General features: G+C 34.6%; 1 protein-coding gene across 2 annotated transcripts in view; it reads right to left on the bottom strand.

Moving 5' to 3' along the window:
- LOC126844053 (paired box protein Pax-6-like) overlaps positions 1–16,824 on the bottom strand; it is a 33,280-nt gene that overhangs the window by 15,394 nt on the left and 1,062 nt on the right. For both annotated transcript variants that reach the window (XM_050581906.1, XM_050581916.1), the window contains 3 exons: positions 10,202–10,325; positions 2,805–3,054; positions 1,670–1,850 (listed from right to left, as the gene is read on the bottom strand). In XM_050581906.1, the coding sequence (XP_050437863.1) occupies positions 1,670–1,850; positions 2,805–3,054; positions 10,202–10,325 (555 nt within the window). The remainder of the gene's footprint in view (positions 1–1,669; positions 1,851–2,804; positions 3,055–10,201; positions 10,326–16,824) is intronic.

Genomic DNA, 16,824 nt, shown 5'->3' with positions numbered 1-16,824 from the left:
AGATTGTCGTTGCGTTATCGCGTGAAAGCGGGATAATAGCACACAAGTACAACCGTGATAGTATAATATACTTGGACAATATTATAAAGAAGAAATACACAACAAAACATGTAGGACCGGGGACCCGTACAAGTGGCACTCGACGAGCAGCATTCTTCGGCAAGAGGCACAAGAGAGAGACCGGATGATAGCGTAGAAGCGCCTTATGGGTCTATCATATAATATAAGTATACATACAGTACTATAATGTACAATACACGTATAATATTATAGGTTCTTCTCGGCGCTGTCCTTTTTTTTTCCACTACCGTATTAAAATGTAATTCTGCAATAACCCTCACAAAAAGATATAAATAAAAACATGTGTATGTACATACTGCTGTACATATTGTGTTTGGGATTGGATGCGGCGGTCCGTGAAAACTGGTAACAAAAGTCTGTAGGATCGTATGTTTTGGATGGGGATAAAAAGTATATATTTTATTATTATTATTATTATTATTATTATATTTTTTTTTCTGACAAAAGTATATCTTTTTCCTTAAAAACCGTGGGCGTTTTATTGACCGAGTCGATTTGGCCGCACCGCGTTACGATTATAATATGCATTTTTCAACCCCGACCGAATATAAGGCTGCCCACATTGTATAGTCAGCTATACTACAATGGCCACATTGATGATTTCTACATCCGCTTATAAAAACCATAAGGGCGGGTATAAGGACTCAATACGTTGTAACGAAAATCCGTTTTCAAAAATTGCTAATGTAATACAACTATTGTAAATCGGTTATAACTTTTTTTTTTTTTTTACTTTAATTGAATTAAAAAATAAATTTCCAAATTGAATTATTAGTCTATAAAAAAAAAAACAACCAAAATAAACAACAAAAACACAGTATTTTACCAACTAACACCACAGAATAAATTTTCCAGCGAAGCGAAGGCAACACGAAACTCAACCAAAACATATTTATAATAATATATTTATGACCTTACACAAATTGTATTATTGTTGGAATTAAATGTAAAAAACGTAAAATTTTCATTTATTATTTTAATAAAAACGATAGTACAAAATTGATAATGTAGTTAATATTTAGAAATTGAAAACAATCGATTTGATAAGTATTTAGCTTGTCATAAAAAAAATATATTTTTCATATTAATAAAGTCATACAGGCTTGTTACATCTTATCATTGATTTTCACTGTTGATTTTCGTTGAGTATGTGTAAATATATTTTGGTTTGTTGTTTTAAAACAAATAATAATCCCTTAAGGGCAATTCATTTACCGGTGGTGCAACCCCACAAACATGGCTTTTGCAACTTGTGTATTACATTTTTGTACAGTGGCATATATATATTTTTTTTTTGAGGTGGGAGAGGGGATATCTAGTCATTACTTAATTTGAAGACAGTATCTGTAAACACTCCCTTTCATTCCTGTCGCTGAATTAACGTCCGGGCCCGTCCCTTTCCCAAAGGGATACAAAAAACACAAATGATAAGGAACAATTTTTGTTTTTTAGATCCAATTCACTCATAGACCTTAGTAGTCGAAATAGATTTTTTTTTTTTGGGGGGAGAGGGGTTTGTTGGACTATTGCACTATTACGACCAAGTATGAACGAAAAAACGGTTGAATTCCAAAATGTTAATACTCACGCTTGGTATGTTATCGTTGCTGCACACCCCTTCGGACAGCAACCGGTCCCTGATCTCCCACGCGAAGATGGACGGACATTCACGCTTGTAGTCGGCAATCTTGTTCACTACGCCATTGGTGGCCACCCGAGGCTTTGAGCCGCCAATGGCACGCGGTTTGATCGAACCGGTTTCATAATACCTGTAACGTGATAAATTCTATATGAAGACTGACTGACTAGGCAGCGGCGGCTAGTTTGCAGGACAAACGATTTTTTACAGTTTTGTTTTCAACGCTTTTTATTGTGTACTAACATTGAAATAGGTATACGAGAAATACCACTTAAAAAAAAAAATTATAATAAGCATTGATTCGAAGCACCGATAGAAATCTGTTGAAAACAAGTTAGGAAAAAAAGAAAAAGAAGAACCGTAAGTGGGAAACTGGCACTTCAGTATACATATATTAATTAAAATCGCCCTTTAACATGATTTTTAAAAAGTATTTGTCTGTTTTGTGATCTATTTAAAAAATAACCATTCTCATAGTCCCTACTCCCTTGCTATTATTTTTACTTCTAACAATTTATAAGTATAAAAAGCTATTATAATAGCAAAAAAAATCGTAATGATTATTGTTAAAATATGTAATTTTTTAGATACAAACCTGTTTTTAAATGCAACACAATATACTAATCGATTTTCGATGGGCATTTTGATTTTAATGTTTTAAAAATGTTATTTTCAAAGTATTGTATAGACTATTAAAAATATTTTTAATAATTAAACTATTTCATAAAAAATGTGATTTAGTTATTTACTTACATTTTTAAGCCGACGTCAAAAAAATGATCTTCAAAAAAGCACAATTTTATTTTTCCCTTTTTTTGAAAAATTAAAAAACTATTTATTTTTTTGTCTTTTTGAATACCGCGGTATCGAAATAACCCTACCAATTGATATCTTATAGTACTCGGGTATAATTTTTAATTTAAATTCCTTTTTTATTTGGAAAAATTGCCCACGCCGAACGTTTACGGGGTGTATAAAGTCTTTTATATTGAACTATGGTTACGGCCAAAACATACTGAGGGGTGGACCGAGGAGACTTGGTGGCAACGTCATATACTTCTTAAAGGTGTTCGCGATAACTTACCGGCCTAGGATTTTCGACACACATCCGTTGGAGACTTGCAGTATGCGAGATATGTCACACGGCCGGGCACCCGAGTGCGCAAGTTCGACAATTCTTTGTCTGGTCGAGTCCGGTAATGGTCTGCCGTTGACGTAAACGCCTCCCAACTGGTTGATACCGCTGTGACCGGCCGCCGAACAACCGAACAGAGCAGCCGAGCTCTGCACCATCGCAGCGGCCGCCGCCGTCATGTTACAGTGGTCCGAGTCATCTGGGGAGAAAAAAAATTATATTGCACATGTTTTATTATCCCATACATGACGACGAATAATCAAATAAGAATCAACAAATAATAATAATATTACTTATACGTGTATACACACCAAAATATTGTATTATAATAAAACGAATGCGGTCGAGACCACACCGATAGGTGTAACCCCAAGTCAGCAATTCTCGCAATTCTTACCCCACATACACACACACCCAACTCACGGGTGCACATATAGTGTGTATCCAACCGTGACGACAGAAATATTATACCACCGACGGCCGTGGGTTTTTGACACAGTAGCCGTTTTTATTGTTAGCCCGTGGAGTAGAGGGAAGCAAATTGAATCTGTCACTCAAGAGTAAAAGATGCGAAGAGAGAGAGAGAAAACATGGCAACACCGACTGCATGCATTCCCACAGGCATATGTCCGTACTCAGATATTAATTAATATTATGTTTATAAAAGTGTACACTCGTGTGAGTGCAGAGAGAAACCAAGGCAAAGATGAAACGCACGACTCTGGAACAAGAATTCCTTTGAATTTCGCAATTCGTACATTCATTCGATTATTAACGTACCTACTCCTACTTGGGTACGAATTTAAACGAACTTGTGGTCTAAATATGTTCGGTAACGTTTAAAAAAAAATTCCTAATGAAATTATAAAATGTTCCATACAAAAACGTGTTAAGTCTAATAATAAATGTGACTTTTCGTCGATAACTAAATGTAGGTAATCTTTTAACAAAAATAAAACTTAAAAAAACATGATGACATTTTCATATATATTTATTAGCTTCCATACGAAGCTGAGAAAGTATTGGTATTTTAATAATTGCACTTAATATATAATACAAAAAAAAAATGTAATAGCGTGAATTCGAGCAGAAAATAAAATAATAATTGTGTTAATTGATTAATTAAGTTTTTGTAATAATTAACAATTATTTTTCGTGACGAGAAAGTGTAATAAATTGACAAACGTCGAAGGTCATTTGTATGTGTGTACATATTGAAATGACAAAAACCAATATAACAGGTTTTTTCAAGGTGATTATAATGTCGGCTTGTAACGAAACAAAAAGTTTATCCCAATGAAGCGAACCTGTGGCGCTAATTACGTTTGTGGAGAAAATAGCAGATATACAACGACGTTTAATTTTCTAGTCCCTCGAGCTGAGAATGTAATATTATGGATAAAATACAACAACATGGAACAGCTGTAAACTAACGGGGTAATACACAAGAGGCAATGCTGTATTTCGGTCCCTTAATGTAAACGCCAGAGGGCTTCATAAAATCTTCTTAAAGGATTGTCCGCTTTATTTATAACAATTTATAAATATATTTGTATAAAAGAGTTGAAGAGGCTCTATAACCCCGTTCCGGCTGACGTTGTAGGGGTGAGTGTAGGCTTTTGTCACTTGTTACACTCGGTATACTACATGTAGTAGGGACCCTTTGCGTAGGCGCTTCGTCACAATGTTTCTATTTACACCCAAACACATTTGAGAAAAACCGTTTTTATTACTTTTGAATTTCATTTCAGACACTCGAGTGGCAATTGGCTATCGTGCGAGCAACATACGTGCGCCAGACGAAGAGCCCTCCACACACACACACACACACACACACACACACACACACACACACACACACACACACACAAGTAACAACGTCTGCTACTCACATAATATAAACTTATTAACGGATGCAACACAATATTCCATTAACACTCGACGTGTCATTTTATGGTACACAAGTATACATTATCGTCAAAGAAAATAATATTTCGAATAACGTTTCAAGTGGCGAAACATTGCGACAAAATATATTGTAATTAGTTTTTCGATTGCCGCCAAATGATTACACCCCCAAGGAGTTATTATATCCGTCAAAGTTCATCTCGAGTATCTGCAAAAGTGCGAATATACATGCCATTGCAAGCGGGGATGACAAGTGCAAACAGTGCAGGTGCACCTGGTCTCTGGCTCTCTTTGTATATAGGTACATTCGAAAACAAAACAACCAAAAAATCATGCTTCGTCTTCGCGTTACTAATATTTCCTTTTAAATCAGCGCCTGCACAAGCTCTTAAGGACGTTTGTTTGTCGGTTTCGGGATACGGACGACATGTAGCTGGCATATAATATACTATACAATTTTGTTGTCGCTACGATTACAAAACAAAAACGCACCTCGAGTAAGTAGTGAAGTTTTATTACGACACCCCCATATTGCTGCGATTAGGGAACCGCGAATAAAAAATGGTTTTCGGTTAAAATATTATATCACAGCGAAACTGCATCCCGGAAGACCGGTTGTGCGAACGTCGGGAAATTTATAATCTCCCCCGACGCCGTCGTGCCTCGAGTATAATAATAATATAGCTGCGGTAAAGCAAAGACTATATAATGTACAAGATCTCGGGTGATCTCTTGGCAATTGGGGGCGGGGGGAGGAAAGGGCGTAAAGTGTGTGTGTGTGCCGTCCGGCCGCTTCGGCTCGTTGCCAGGCGGTGTGGGAAAGCGTTTTTCCGGCAGCACTTCCGGTAACCTCTACCCCCCCCCCCCACCTTCGTGTACGCCTGTACATCGACTGTATTTGGACAAAAATATCCAACGATTTGGGGGCATGAGGAGCGAGGGAAAGGCAAAGGGGACCGACGTATCCAGGGCAACGCGGCCAAAGCACTACAACGCACGCGCGCTCTATCGTGAATTTAACGACCCGACACCTCCGGCCGACGACCATGACGACGCCGTGCCCGTCCTCACACACAAAACGTATGCATGGGTGTAAGTCAGTTGACGACCTGGGCGCCGGAAGAATATCACATTATCACAACCCCTTCGTCGGTGGCCAAAAGATAGTATTAATGTTGTTATTATTGCTAACTATTGCCTACTATACATCAGTCAGCCCGATAGTGGTCAGAGATAGGTATTTAATAATCTGGGCGATCCTAGGCGAATTCCTTCAATTTACAAAATATAAATATTTTCGATTTGTAAAAAAATTACCGCCTTTGTTGAATGCCCCCCTGGACAACATACCAATTTTGCCTATACCTCGCGGTACTAGAAAACGAAATTATACGACAGACAAGGGTTGGCCGAATTGCTTGCTTATGACATACCAGTATCGATGAGTATTTATAAACACTACCGGTAACGGTCGGTATACCTAATGAAAATTCGGCATTTACGATAATAATTACCGGTAATTGCGGACGGGCTCCTCATCAGCATTTATGTTTTCAAGGAGAGTTTAAAATGTCCTAAAGATTACCAAACGGTATTTATACGGAAACCCGGGCGAAGCTATGTGATTGTAACTATAAATGTCTGAAAAAAAGATAAAATCAGAAATAAACCAATTTTCAGAGAAACACAAAGTTTACATAGCATTGTTGCAATATTATATCATTAGCATTTATCACATTTTGTTCTCAAATTTCCTAGATAAACCTGAAATGTATATGTTACCAAGTATTTCTCTTTTTTGCAATTAAATTAAATGTGGTTTAAGTATTCCGCCCCTCCCCACCCGAAAAACAAAGCGTACTTTACATTTCTGTGAAAATTGGATGTCGTTGGAAATGTATTTTGTAAAAATTGTTAACATTTTTCTTTTTTTTTGTTCAGTCTCGAAGAAAAATAGTTTTTCCCGGAAAATACCTACATTTTACAGGAATAATTTTCCGGAATTTCGATCACTAGTGTTAAATAAACCGGTAAATGGTAATTTTATAGAATAACAGCCAACACCAATGCAGTATTTACTGAAAATACCTTCAGCCCTAATTGTAAGACAGACCTAGGTACGACAGGACAAACATTCAGGTAAAAATAATTACTTGAGTAATTTTATTTATACAAGCATTGTGCACCATTGTGCTGTATATAACACACTTGTTCAATGTACATTCATTACGATTCTAACTGGAAAACTCAGACTGACAATATTATTATTGCACTTATTTCGACAGTTTTCCGAGAACCCGAGTACGCGTTTCGCGGAAAAAGGGATCTTCGAAAAAACAACATTCATTGAAATAACAAAAAACAAATACTCAAGTTCATATTTATCTTTACCGTCGAGTATAAAACACAACATAGCGCTGTTCATAACGAGATAAAACTCTATTTTTTCTCGGTCTAATGGACATAGCTAATTTTAATCAATTACTTTGTTCTGCTAAATTTGTTTACGGTAGCCTTTCCTCAGCAGTTATGTTGTTTTCTCGACTGTTCAAAAGCTCATTCGAGGAGACGGTCGCTCTTACACTTGTAGCCACTGTTAAAATTTCACTACAATCGAAATGAAATCGATTCATTGGTATTGTTATCGTGTAAACAATAAGAACCGTTCAGTTAAGCAGCATCGAATCATAACGGCATGGTGTCTGTTGCGGTGTTGGCTTAAGCGAATCGACGGGGACAAGAAATACAACACAGCGGCGGTAGGTAATGGAGAAAATAGCGCCGGCATACCTATGCGGGGTATTATAGTGTATACAAGTCAAATCTCACCCCCGCAGCAAAAATGCCAACTGAACGTTAAACACACGGTTGGGGAAATAAACCGCCATTGTCGTCGAGGTGCGATAATCGGAGATGGAAAAATCGCCGAGCAAACCCCTCTGTGATCGCTATGTGTACAATCCCTCGAAAGCCTCTTATATATAGACTACTTAAATATCTATAGGTAACTACACTTTGACGTGCGCCCAACACCTGTCTGTGGAATCCGTCAGAGGAGGGGACGGCGGTCGCAAAGGCCATAACTCTGTAGCAATTACCGTGAAAACACTGTCTGTATAATATCATACAGATATTGACATTTTTGTATTTTATTTGCAACGCACTACCGGTTGACCTTTGACGACCACAATATGTTGGACTGACAGGACTATTAAAAAGCCGTTTGTAAATCTTCAAAATATACATTATACGAGAGTAACGTGTTTTTTTTTGTAATTCCATAGAATATAATACGAGAGGGAGCGGTGTGGCCAATGGGTTCATGTTTCTGGGTGTTTTTTTTTTTAAGCACGCTTACCTGTAGACGGATCCTAGAACGCCGGTTAAAAATTAAATACGTCTTTAATAGGGCCTTAATGCGTTTTCAATAGGTCCGAGGAAAGGATTTTACCTGAACTTCTCTTTATAAGGTGCCAACGGGCTATATATATATATATATATATTCTATTAGAAGTATACAATTATTAAAAAACGGTATTCGCATACCACCGTGAAGTCTCTGCGCATTTCACTTTTTATGAGAAATGTATCAAATTAGCTAGATGATTATGATAAACATTTTAACGGTTTTTTTTTGTTTATTTCCATTTAACTATAAGAAATTTGAATGATAAAAATGTTAACCAAATTAGAATCCGGTAATTCCAATAAAAAACGCCGTTGATTTAACGATCACGTCTTGTTAATTTCAGAACAGCCTTTTCAGATCCTACTTCTAAGAATAGATTAATAATATTCGACCGATTGTCGATTTCTTTAAATGAACAATATTTGTTTCAATCGTTTAGCATAACACAAACGCATTGAACCGATAAAAATGAATAAATAATATCGTTTGTTATTTGCACAAACGAAAATGTTTATCTACCAAAGTTCACTCCGTCGATTTGTTTAATCGAAATTTTAATTATGTTAATTTTTACAAATTAACTATGCATAATACGTATAATGTATTGCCTCCGTCGATATTTATGAAGATTTTAAAACACATATTTTGGAAAGCGTTGGTTTTTGTTTGAATAAAATATATATCCAATTGAGAGAGCCAAACGGGTCAGACACCGCATTAAAAACGATTTCATCGAAAATGCTGACAAATTAGGTATTTCTATGTTTTTCATTCGTCGTTCCAGATTATCCTTCGGTACCGATCTAGAGGGATTGTTGTTTTATCGATATATACGAGTTGGGTATTGAGTATACTATTTATAAATAGATTCCTGCAGCCGCACGGTCAGTACAATAAGTGCAATAGAAGGCGCAACGTAAGGAAACCGGATTACTCGCTCTTGTGATGTCGGAGCGGCATGTCTGTGTGCACGTTCAAAGACAAAGACACAGACGTGGACGAAGACAGGTTACCTACATGTTTTTTTTTTTATATTACCTATACATATATGTATACGGTAAGAAGGTTATTAAGATATTTTAATTTTATATAATAATAATAATAATAATTCAATATTAATATTGTGTTATATATCTCTCTTATATTATACATACACAAATATACTATATACGCTATATAATATACTTATGTGTATACATATAGATGGCGGGTGCGGTAAAAAAAAAAAATAATAATAACGTTGAAACACGATACCTAAATGAGCCCCGACAAATATCTCATAATATTATACAACCGCACACAGTTCGATCCCTTTCGTGTACTCAGTGTCACATGTCAACTGATTAAAACTGGTTTGTGTACTCCTTCTTGTTTCTTCAATTTTTTTATATATATAGGTATTAATAATAATATGTTCTCTATCAAATCTCGTCATTAAAAGCGTCGCACCGCGTTGAACCGATCTGTCGGGTACGGGACAAAAAAAAAATGGAAAAAGTAGATAGTCGACAGATAAAAAAAAACATCAACAACGATTTAAAGACTTCTTGTAAATTTCTATACATTTCAGTCGATCGGATACAACTTACAATATCGAAAATCAATTTATCATGCGGCACAGATTTTAAAGATGTTTTTTTTTTTGTTATATTTTATTGTGTTCATTGTTGACGTGTTAGCGGGACGAACCCGTCTGGAATTATAATAATTAGAACTTGCAAGTCATAATCAAATATAAAAAAAAACAGTTAAATAGATAAATTGAACGGTTAGGATTTCGCATGTTGTAAGAAAAATGGTAGAGCAGAATAGGATTTAATAAGTTATGCCAAATATGTCGACTTGCTTTACATTACTTGAAAAAAAAAATGAGTTTTTACTTCCTCGGTGAAGTAAAGAGGGCGCTATTATCTTCAGTCTATTTATAAATAATTTAACCCCCCCTTTAGACAATATTTTATTTTTAACATAATTTCGAAAAAAATGTATGGGTAATAATAAACAAAAATGAAAAAAAATGTCGACTTACCTTTATGTGGCATTTTCCAGAACGGCTCGTTCTCTCTGCAAGGGAAAGGCCCGAGCCCCCCCACACCAGCTCCAAGCAACGTCTTGACGGACCCCCACGTCCCTTCTCCGTAAAGACCCAACACCTGTAAATTGAAAAACAAAACAATTATTGTCGTACATACACCATTTAATGCAAACACAATAAATACATAGCAAACTAACGCGATTTCAAGCCCTAAGCCGAAAGTAAGCACTTTGGGTGTAATGCATGTCCATAAGAGTGGACATATTTGAATGCATTTAATAGTATTATCGATGACAAAACATAATACAACACATCAGAAACAGTCGACCGCGGCCATATTGTTGAGTTCCGGTATTTTTTTCCAAACTAAATCTATTTAATAGCGAAACCCAAAAGGTACGTTTACCGCAAGAGTTAGCGCCAGAACAAAATTCCAAGAAACCGGTACATTATTTATTATTATAATAATAATATTTTGGTTTCACTTTTCAAGTATACCGGCGGCGGTCCGCGGTCATCGGGTTTGTGTTGCCAACAATATGAAAGGGCAAAAACGACAAAAGACTGCAAAACCAAAATATGGGTTGTATTAAAAGGTAAAAAAAAAAAAATATCCTCAAAAAAATAATTTTTTTCACCTGAATACACGGTGAAGGCATATTGGGATGTTGTATTGTTGTAGTGTCCTTTTGTGAGGTAAAATAAGTTATATTTTCATATTATACACTGACTGGTATTTAGCGGAAAGTATCGAAAATAGGGTTTTTCTACTTTTTACACGGTTAAAATTACAATAAATATGGCTTATGCGAATTCATTTTACAATGCATATAAATATAAATAATAATATTGTTTGCCGCCAAATTAATCCTAACGAGTGGTACAAAAATCGTTTAATTAACACCCGTTCGGTCGTGGATGTCTTTGATTTTAAATATGAGTGTTTGTATTGAAAAAAAAAACAGAATACTCTGCGCCTTGAGCACAAGTTTCGGTAGAGTATTAAATTTTCTTTGAACGCTCATAGAGCGGTCGTTACAGGTTATGTTATACACTCATAGGTATGGAAGATCTATGGAAATAATAATGTTATTTTATGTATTTGAACGGCAAAGCAAGTGGCCACTCGACTTTACCGTGTGATGTTTACGATACCAGTGGCGGGAGATCGTTTAAACATTAAGGAGAAGTATAGATGGGGGGGTGGAGGAGACGGTAAAAAACCTCTTTATACCATGTGATCGGTCACACAACATTTTTTTTTTTTTCACTTCCCTTAACCGCCGCCGACTCTCATTAGCGACTTCAAAAGAAAACGACTTAAGCACACGAGGGGCTCGCTATAACCACCGAGACCGCTATTTGTGTGTGAATAGAGGAAAATAATAATAATTGCAAAGAACTAACCGCAGTCGTCGTAATGTATTTGTTAAGGGGAGTATGTTTTTTTTTGCCCTTTACCACAATCCCTCTAAAAAAAAAATATGCCCAGCAAAGGAATAACGCGCATAATATAATCATATTTCCTTTGACTGTATATTATATATCGTGTAAGTATATGAATTTTCTTTTATACACAGCGATTTACACTAATTATTACCAGCGGTCGCGGTTTTGAATCGTGTTTTGATTATACGAGCGGCACGCGACTACACACTGTGAATAACGGTTAGTGGTGTATAATGCGTGTGTTCTATACGAGGGCGGGACGGGGTAGTGTTGGTGAACATAAACCCATACATAAACTACTTAAATCCTTGCTTTATTTAAAGGGTAGACCGGCGCGGCGGGCTCGATAATGATAATTTCTAATCGGTTATGTGTGCGAGGAACCGAATAGGGTTCGTCTGAAATTTACTCATCCGCGCGCAGTAGGTATGATATTATCAAACGAACAGAATTACTGTAAAATAATGTAAAGGGTGCGACTTTGCCGGCATACAAACGGACAACGCCTTTTACTCATGGTTCTCTAATTTATCAAAAAAAAAAATTATCACCAAAACAACAAATTTTATCACCGTTGTTTTAAACGACAGAACGCGCGAAATGTAAAATCTATATGAGTGAACACATCCAATTTATCCAATGAATGAACACATAATATGATGTTCATGTGAATATATTAACACTGTGTTTGCACTCATCGGACATCATAGTAAACCACACACCTCAGAAAAAAAATTCAACAAAAAGTACAGTATTATTGGCTTAAGACGCTGTTTTCCGTCGGTCCCTAAACATTTCCTATACTCGTCAATGTAAAAACCATTTGTCAGATGAATTTTACTGTAATTTTGAATTTAATTGTTTAAGAAAAATTGAATTTTTATATAATATGAAGCGAATTTGTACCAAAAAGGGTATACAAATGAAATTGTTTTCAAAAACCAGTTTTTATTTGTTATAATAATATAACAACGATAATAAATGTTGGCATCTAATATAGCTACAAACATTTTTTATTTTTATAGATAATCACTACGAGCTCCGCCTTTTCCGACCATAGTGTACCCTATGCTCCGCGGTTACGACCCCTTTGTGGCACCTATTAATATATTTAGATATATAAAGCACACACTGTGAACCGCATAATATACATTAAATGTACTGATTTTATAATACAATATTATATTTTTGTGTACCTACGCCATCGTCGTCGTCGTCGTCGTCAACCCCCTCCGGTACAATTTTTCATTATTATTTTTCGGTGCCTTCTTTTTTATTATTATTACTATACTCCATTGTCTCCTAGTGTGTACATTTTGTAGGCATATAATATCACGTGTATACACGGTGTGGCCATGACAGCCTACATGTATATACACCGCAGTATTTACAATAATGGGAGCAACGAGGAGACCCTGCAATTGGAGGCAGATGGCCGCGGCGTTCGTGTGCATAGAAAACCGCTATAGTAAAAAAAAAAAAAACCCCAACCGTTCTTTTATATTGTTTACTATTACTATTATCATTGTTATCGTTGTCGCCCCCCTCGGAAAACCTAAGTCCCGGCTACAATGTTTAGCTCTATGGTTAGACCACGGTTGTATAATATATAATTCGGTTAAATGTATCCGTTATTATTGCATTGGATATAATATAGGGCGGTAACGCGCGGGAGGAGCAATATACTCGATCGTTGACAATGTAACGAAATCAAAATGACAACAACACTGTTCAATATATTACACTGATGTGGTTTTTCAAATATAATAATATGTGATTACGTTTTAATAGTCTCCCCTTTGGAGAAAAAAAGAAAGAAAAAAAAAATCATCCCCATAGGCTATTGAACTCTATACTACAGTATAGCAGCGGCGGCATCAAACGAAAAGCACATAGTATAATATGTAGTGTGTACACAATTGTGTATAACAGAGTTTGTATATTGCCTCGGGTCGTCGTGTATTTGAAATAACAAATTTAGATCAAATGTGATAATATTGCGAATATTTTATTAAGCAGAGATTTTCGGTTTGAACTGATCGCCGCGATTGTTAAAAATAATATTATAATAGGACTTAGTCTGTACGACTCGATGTGCGGTGAAGTTTTCCTAGCATTTTACACGCATAGAAACAACATACATATTATATACCTAATTGCATTAGTTTAAATTTTATTTCGATTTCGCCAAAAAAAATTAAAAAAACGAGTAATATATAGTTTGTAATTGCAAGGTAGAATTTGTTTTCAGTATTACTATATTAAAAAATATCTGGTTGTTGCGCGGCGGCGGCTATCTAGTTATTCCAGAAAAATCACTTTTCAATTAGATTATTATTTTTAAAAATCATAACATTTTTTTTTTGTTGTAAAAAATGGCATACATCATTTTTTTTTTTTTTTATATCGTATTTGACCTATACGTCGATCGCTCGCATATTATACCTACGTTTTTATCAAGTTTATGTTATAAGTAGGTATAATAAAAACAACAGATAAAATAAGTATGAAAACGTATAGTTAACTTAAACAGAGCAACCGTGTTTTTAATAATAATATTGTAAAGTACAAGAATCGATAATAATTAATTTTGTAAAAAAATAGTAGGTAAAATCCAATTGCAAACATTTACAACAAAGTACGGCTTGTATTAATAGCGTAAGAAAGCTATGTTGTCTGGACATATTTTATTTTTGGAATAAAATCAACAAAACTGGTCGCTTTAGTTAAAATTCACAATAGACGAATACAAACTTTGATCGTTTAGTGTAATTTTTGTTAATTCTGTTTCCGAAATTTCATTATCGACCGTTTACAGTAAATAATAATATCACAATAATGTTGTTGAACGCACAAAAAAATATATATATTTTTATAACAATTACTATTTTTATACAGTAACGGCGGAATAAGACGTCGGTAATTAACCGGTGATTTAATGCGTATGATTTTCGATTTACAGATGAGTTCGATGATGATGATAAATAATACAATACAATGTTTTACTGCGCGGGGCCAGCAGACGGCCAGACACGTTTTAACCGTTTAAAAGGTACACTTTATTAAGGAATAATTTTTAATTTTTAACAGTTATCGATACTCGTAGCACCGTCTAATAAGGTTGTGTAGACGTTGTGTCTACCGTCTAGACTGAACAAGATAATAACACACAAACACATACGCGCATTATACCTAATTAGATGTGTAATGATTGTAGATAATATATTTATATATATATAAACAATGCGTCTGCTGTGTACTTTATACAAATTGTGATTTGTGTATGGCTAATTATATTATAAAAGGCCGACAGCAAACACACAAAAATATTATTTATAATAATATGATGATGATATTATGCGCCATCGATTATCGCACATTGTACGAATATAAATTAGAAATTCACGTTGAAAACATAATAATATTTAATACTATAATGTTGCATAGCTGTTGAATAAATACAAAAACAGAGAGAGAGAGACTGATCGGCCCTGGTAGTGTGTTGATTTTTCGCGATTTCAGATAAGTGCGCCAAAGTTTAATTTTATTTTCGTGCAGGTTATAATATCATGTACGATAAACGAGGTCAAACTCTATAACGATAACGAGAAAATGTAAAATTAAAATCCTTTTTTTAAACGCACAGAAAATACATTATTACAACGATAAGAATAATTTGTGTGTATAAAAAATAAAAAAAAGGGGTATGTTAATAATATTGTACAACGGCAAAACGATTTGTGCGTTGGCATAGGTTAATAAGCTTTCCCGTGGAGCGATATAACGTTGTGCTTACAGTCTGTCTGTACCTAGTTATGTATCTACACAGACATTTGTCTGTGTATTTGTCTGATATTTGTGCGTTAATTATTAAAAATGAAAAATAAATCCCAATAGGAAATCGTACTTGCGGCGAACCCAATCAATTCGTCAATCCGTTTAACGGTGAATGAATATAATATTTTTTAATTAGTCTCCGCCTCAGCAGCTATAGTTACTACGATCGACCGTGTAAACATTTTTGATCGAACAACATATGCGCATACCTGTCGGTCGGTATAAACGATAAAATGAAAAAATCATATATTTGCCGAAACAATACAAAAAAATAAAATAAAATTAGGTATTCGCCGAATTACTTAAAAAACGCATCTTCTGGTAATTATTTTTACAGTAGTTCCTCATAAACTCGCTCGACAACGCATATTTGATGTAAAAATTGTCTTCTAATTAAGGCCGGAGAAAAAAAAAATACATACTCGTATATACTACCTAGCTACAAGGTATAGCAACAGAAAATTAGTACAGTAGTTTTTTTTCACTCGGTTAAATCGGTTTTTTACAAACGGTTTTTTTTTTAGTTACGGCACTTTTGTTTAGCAGCAGGACAGTATATACTGAAAAAATACCGAATCTCGACGATTTACTGATTTTTTTAATTAATCATCTAGACCGGTTCAGTTCATATAAATTAATTATAATTGATTTGTTTTTTGCGGTAAACATTTCCCAAATAAATACAATTTTTTTTCAATCGGTACACAGATAGGTTTACTTGAAAACATCACGACAAGTAAGTTCTAATTGCTTAGTTTGTATACTACTGATAAATCAAAATTTCCTTTTTTTTTTTTTTTTAAAAAAGATAACTTTCCCGGCTTCTTACCAAAAAAAAAACTACTAGAACCCTAAGTACAGCTAAGTAAAGAATTCCAATTACAGCAAGAGATAACATTTTTATTTTTAAAATGTAAAAAAAAAATACATCGAAATGTTTTTAATCGAAAAATATTATGTTCCTATCGTTTTCGCGAAATCGTTTAAATATTAATTTTTATAATTTTTCATCCATGTCAATATTAAAAAATACCAAGAAAATATACGTTTGCCAGTAAAAAAATGTTTACTTTGTTTTAAAAAAATAATTAATACAACGTATTTTTGTGTTGAGAATTTACTACGAATATTTCTTAAGCATTTACTAAAGTCGGGGCCTTTTTTTTTTTTATAGATTTTTGTTAAACATTTAAAAGTTTTGGAAACGCAAATATTTTAACGACGCAGATAATGCAACTATTTGATTAATATTATAACAACAGTGTTATATTAAAAAAAAAAAGTGCTGCTTATTATTAAACTTATGCAGAAATCGGCGTAGTCTGTCACAC

Source organism: Adelges cooleyi, unplaced genomic scaffold (genome assembly GCF_023614345.1).
Source record: "Adelges cooleyi isolate 19-005CV unplaced genomic scaffold, UGA_ACOO_1.1 ACOO_flye_CR_arks_rails_tigmint_CR_PRNA_108, whole genome shotgun sequence".
Classification (NCBI taxonomy): domain Eukaryota; kingdom Metazoa; phylum Arthropoda; class Insecta; order Hemiptera; family Adelgidae; genus Adelges; species Adelges cooleyi.
This window is presented reverse-complemented; position numbering and strand designations above follow the sequence as displayed.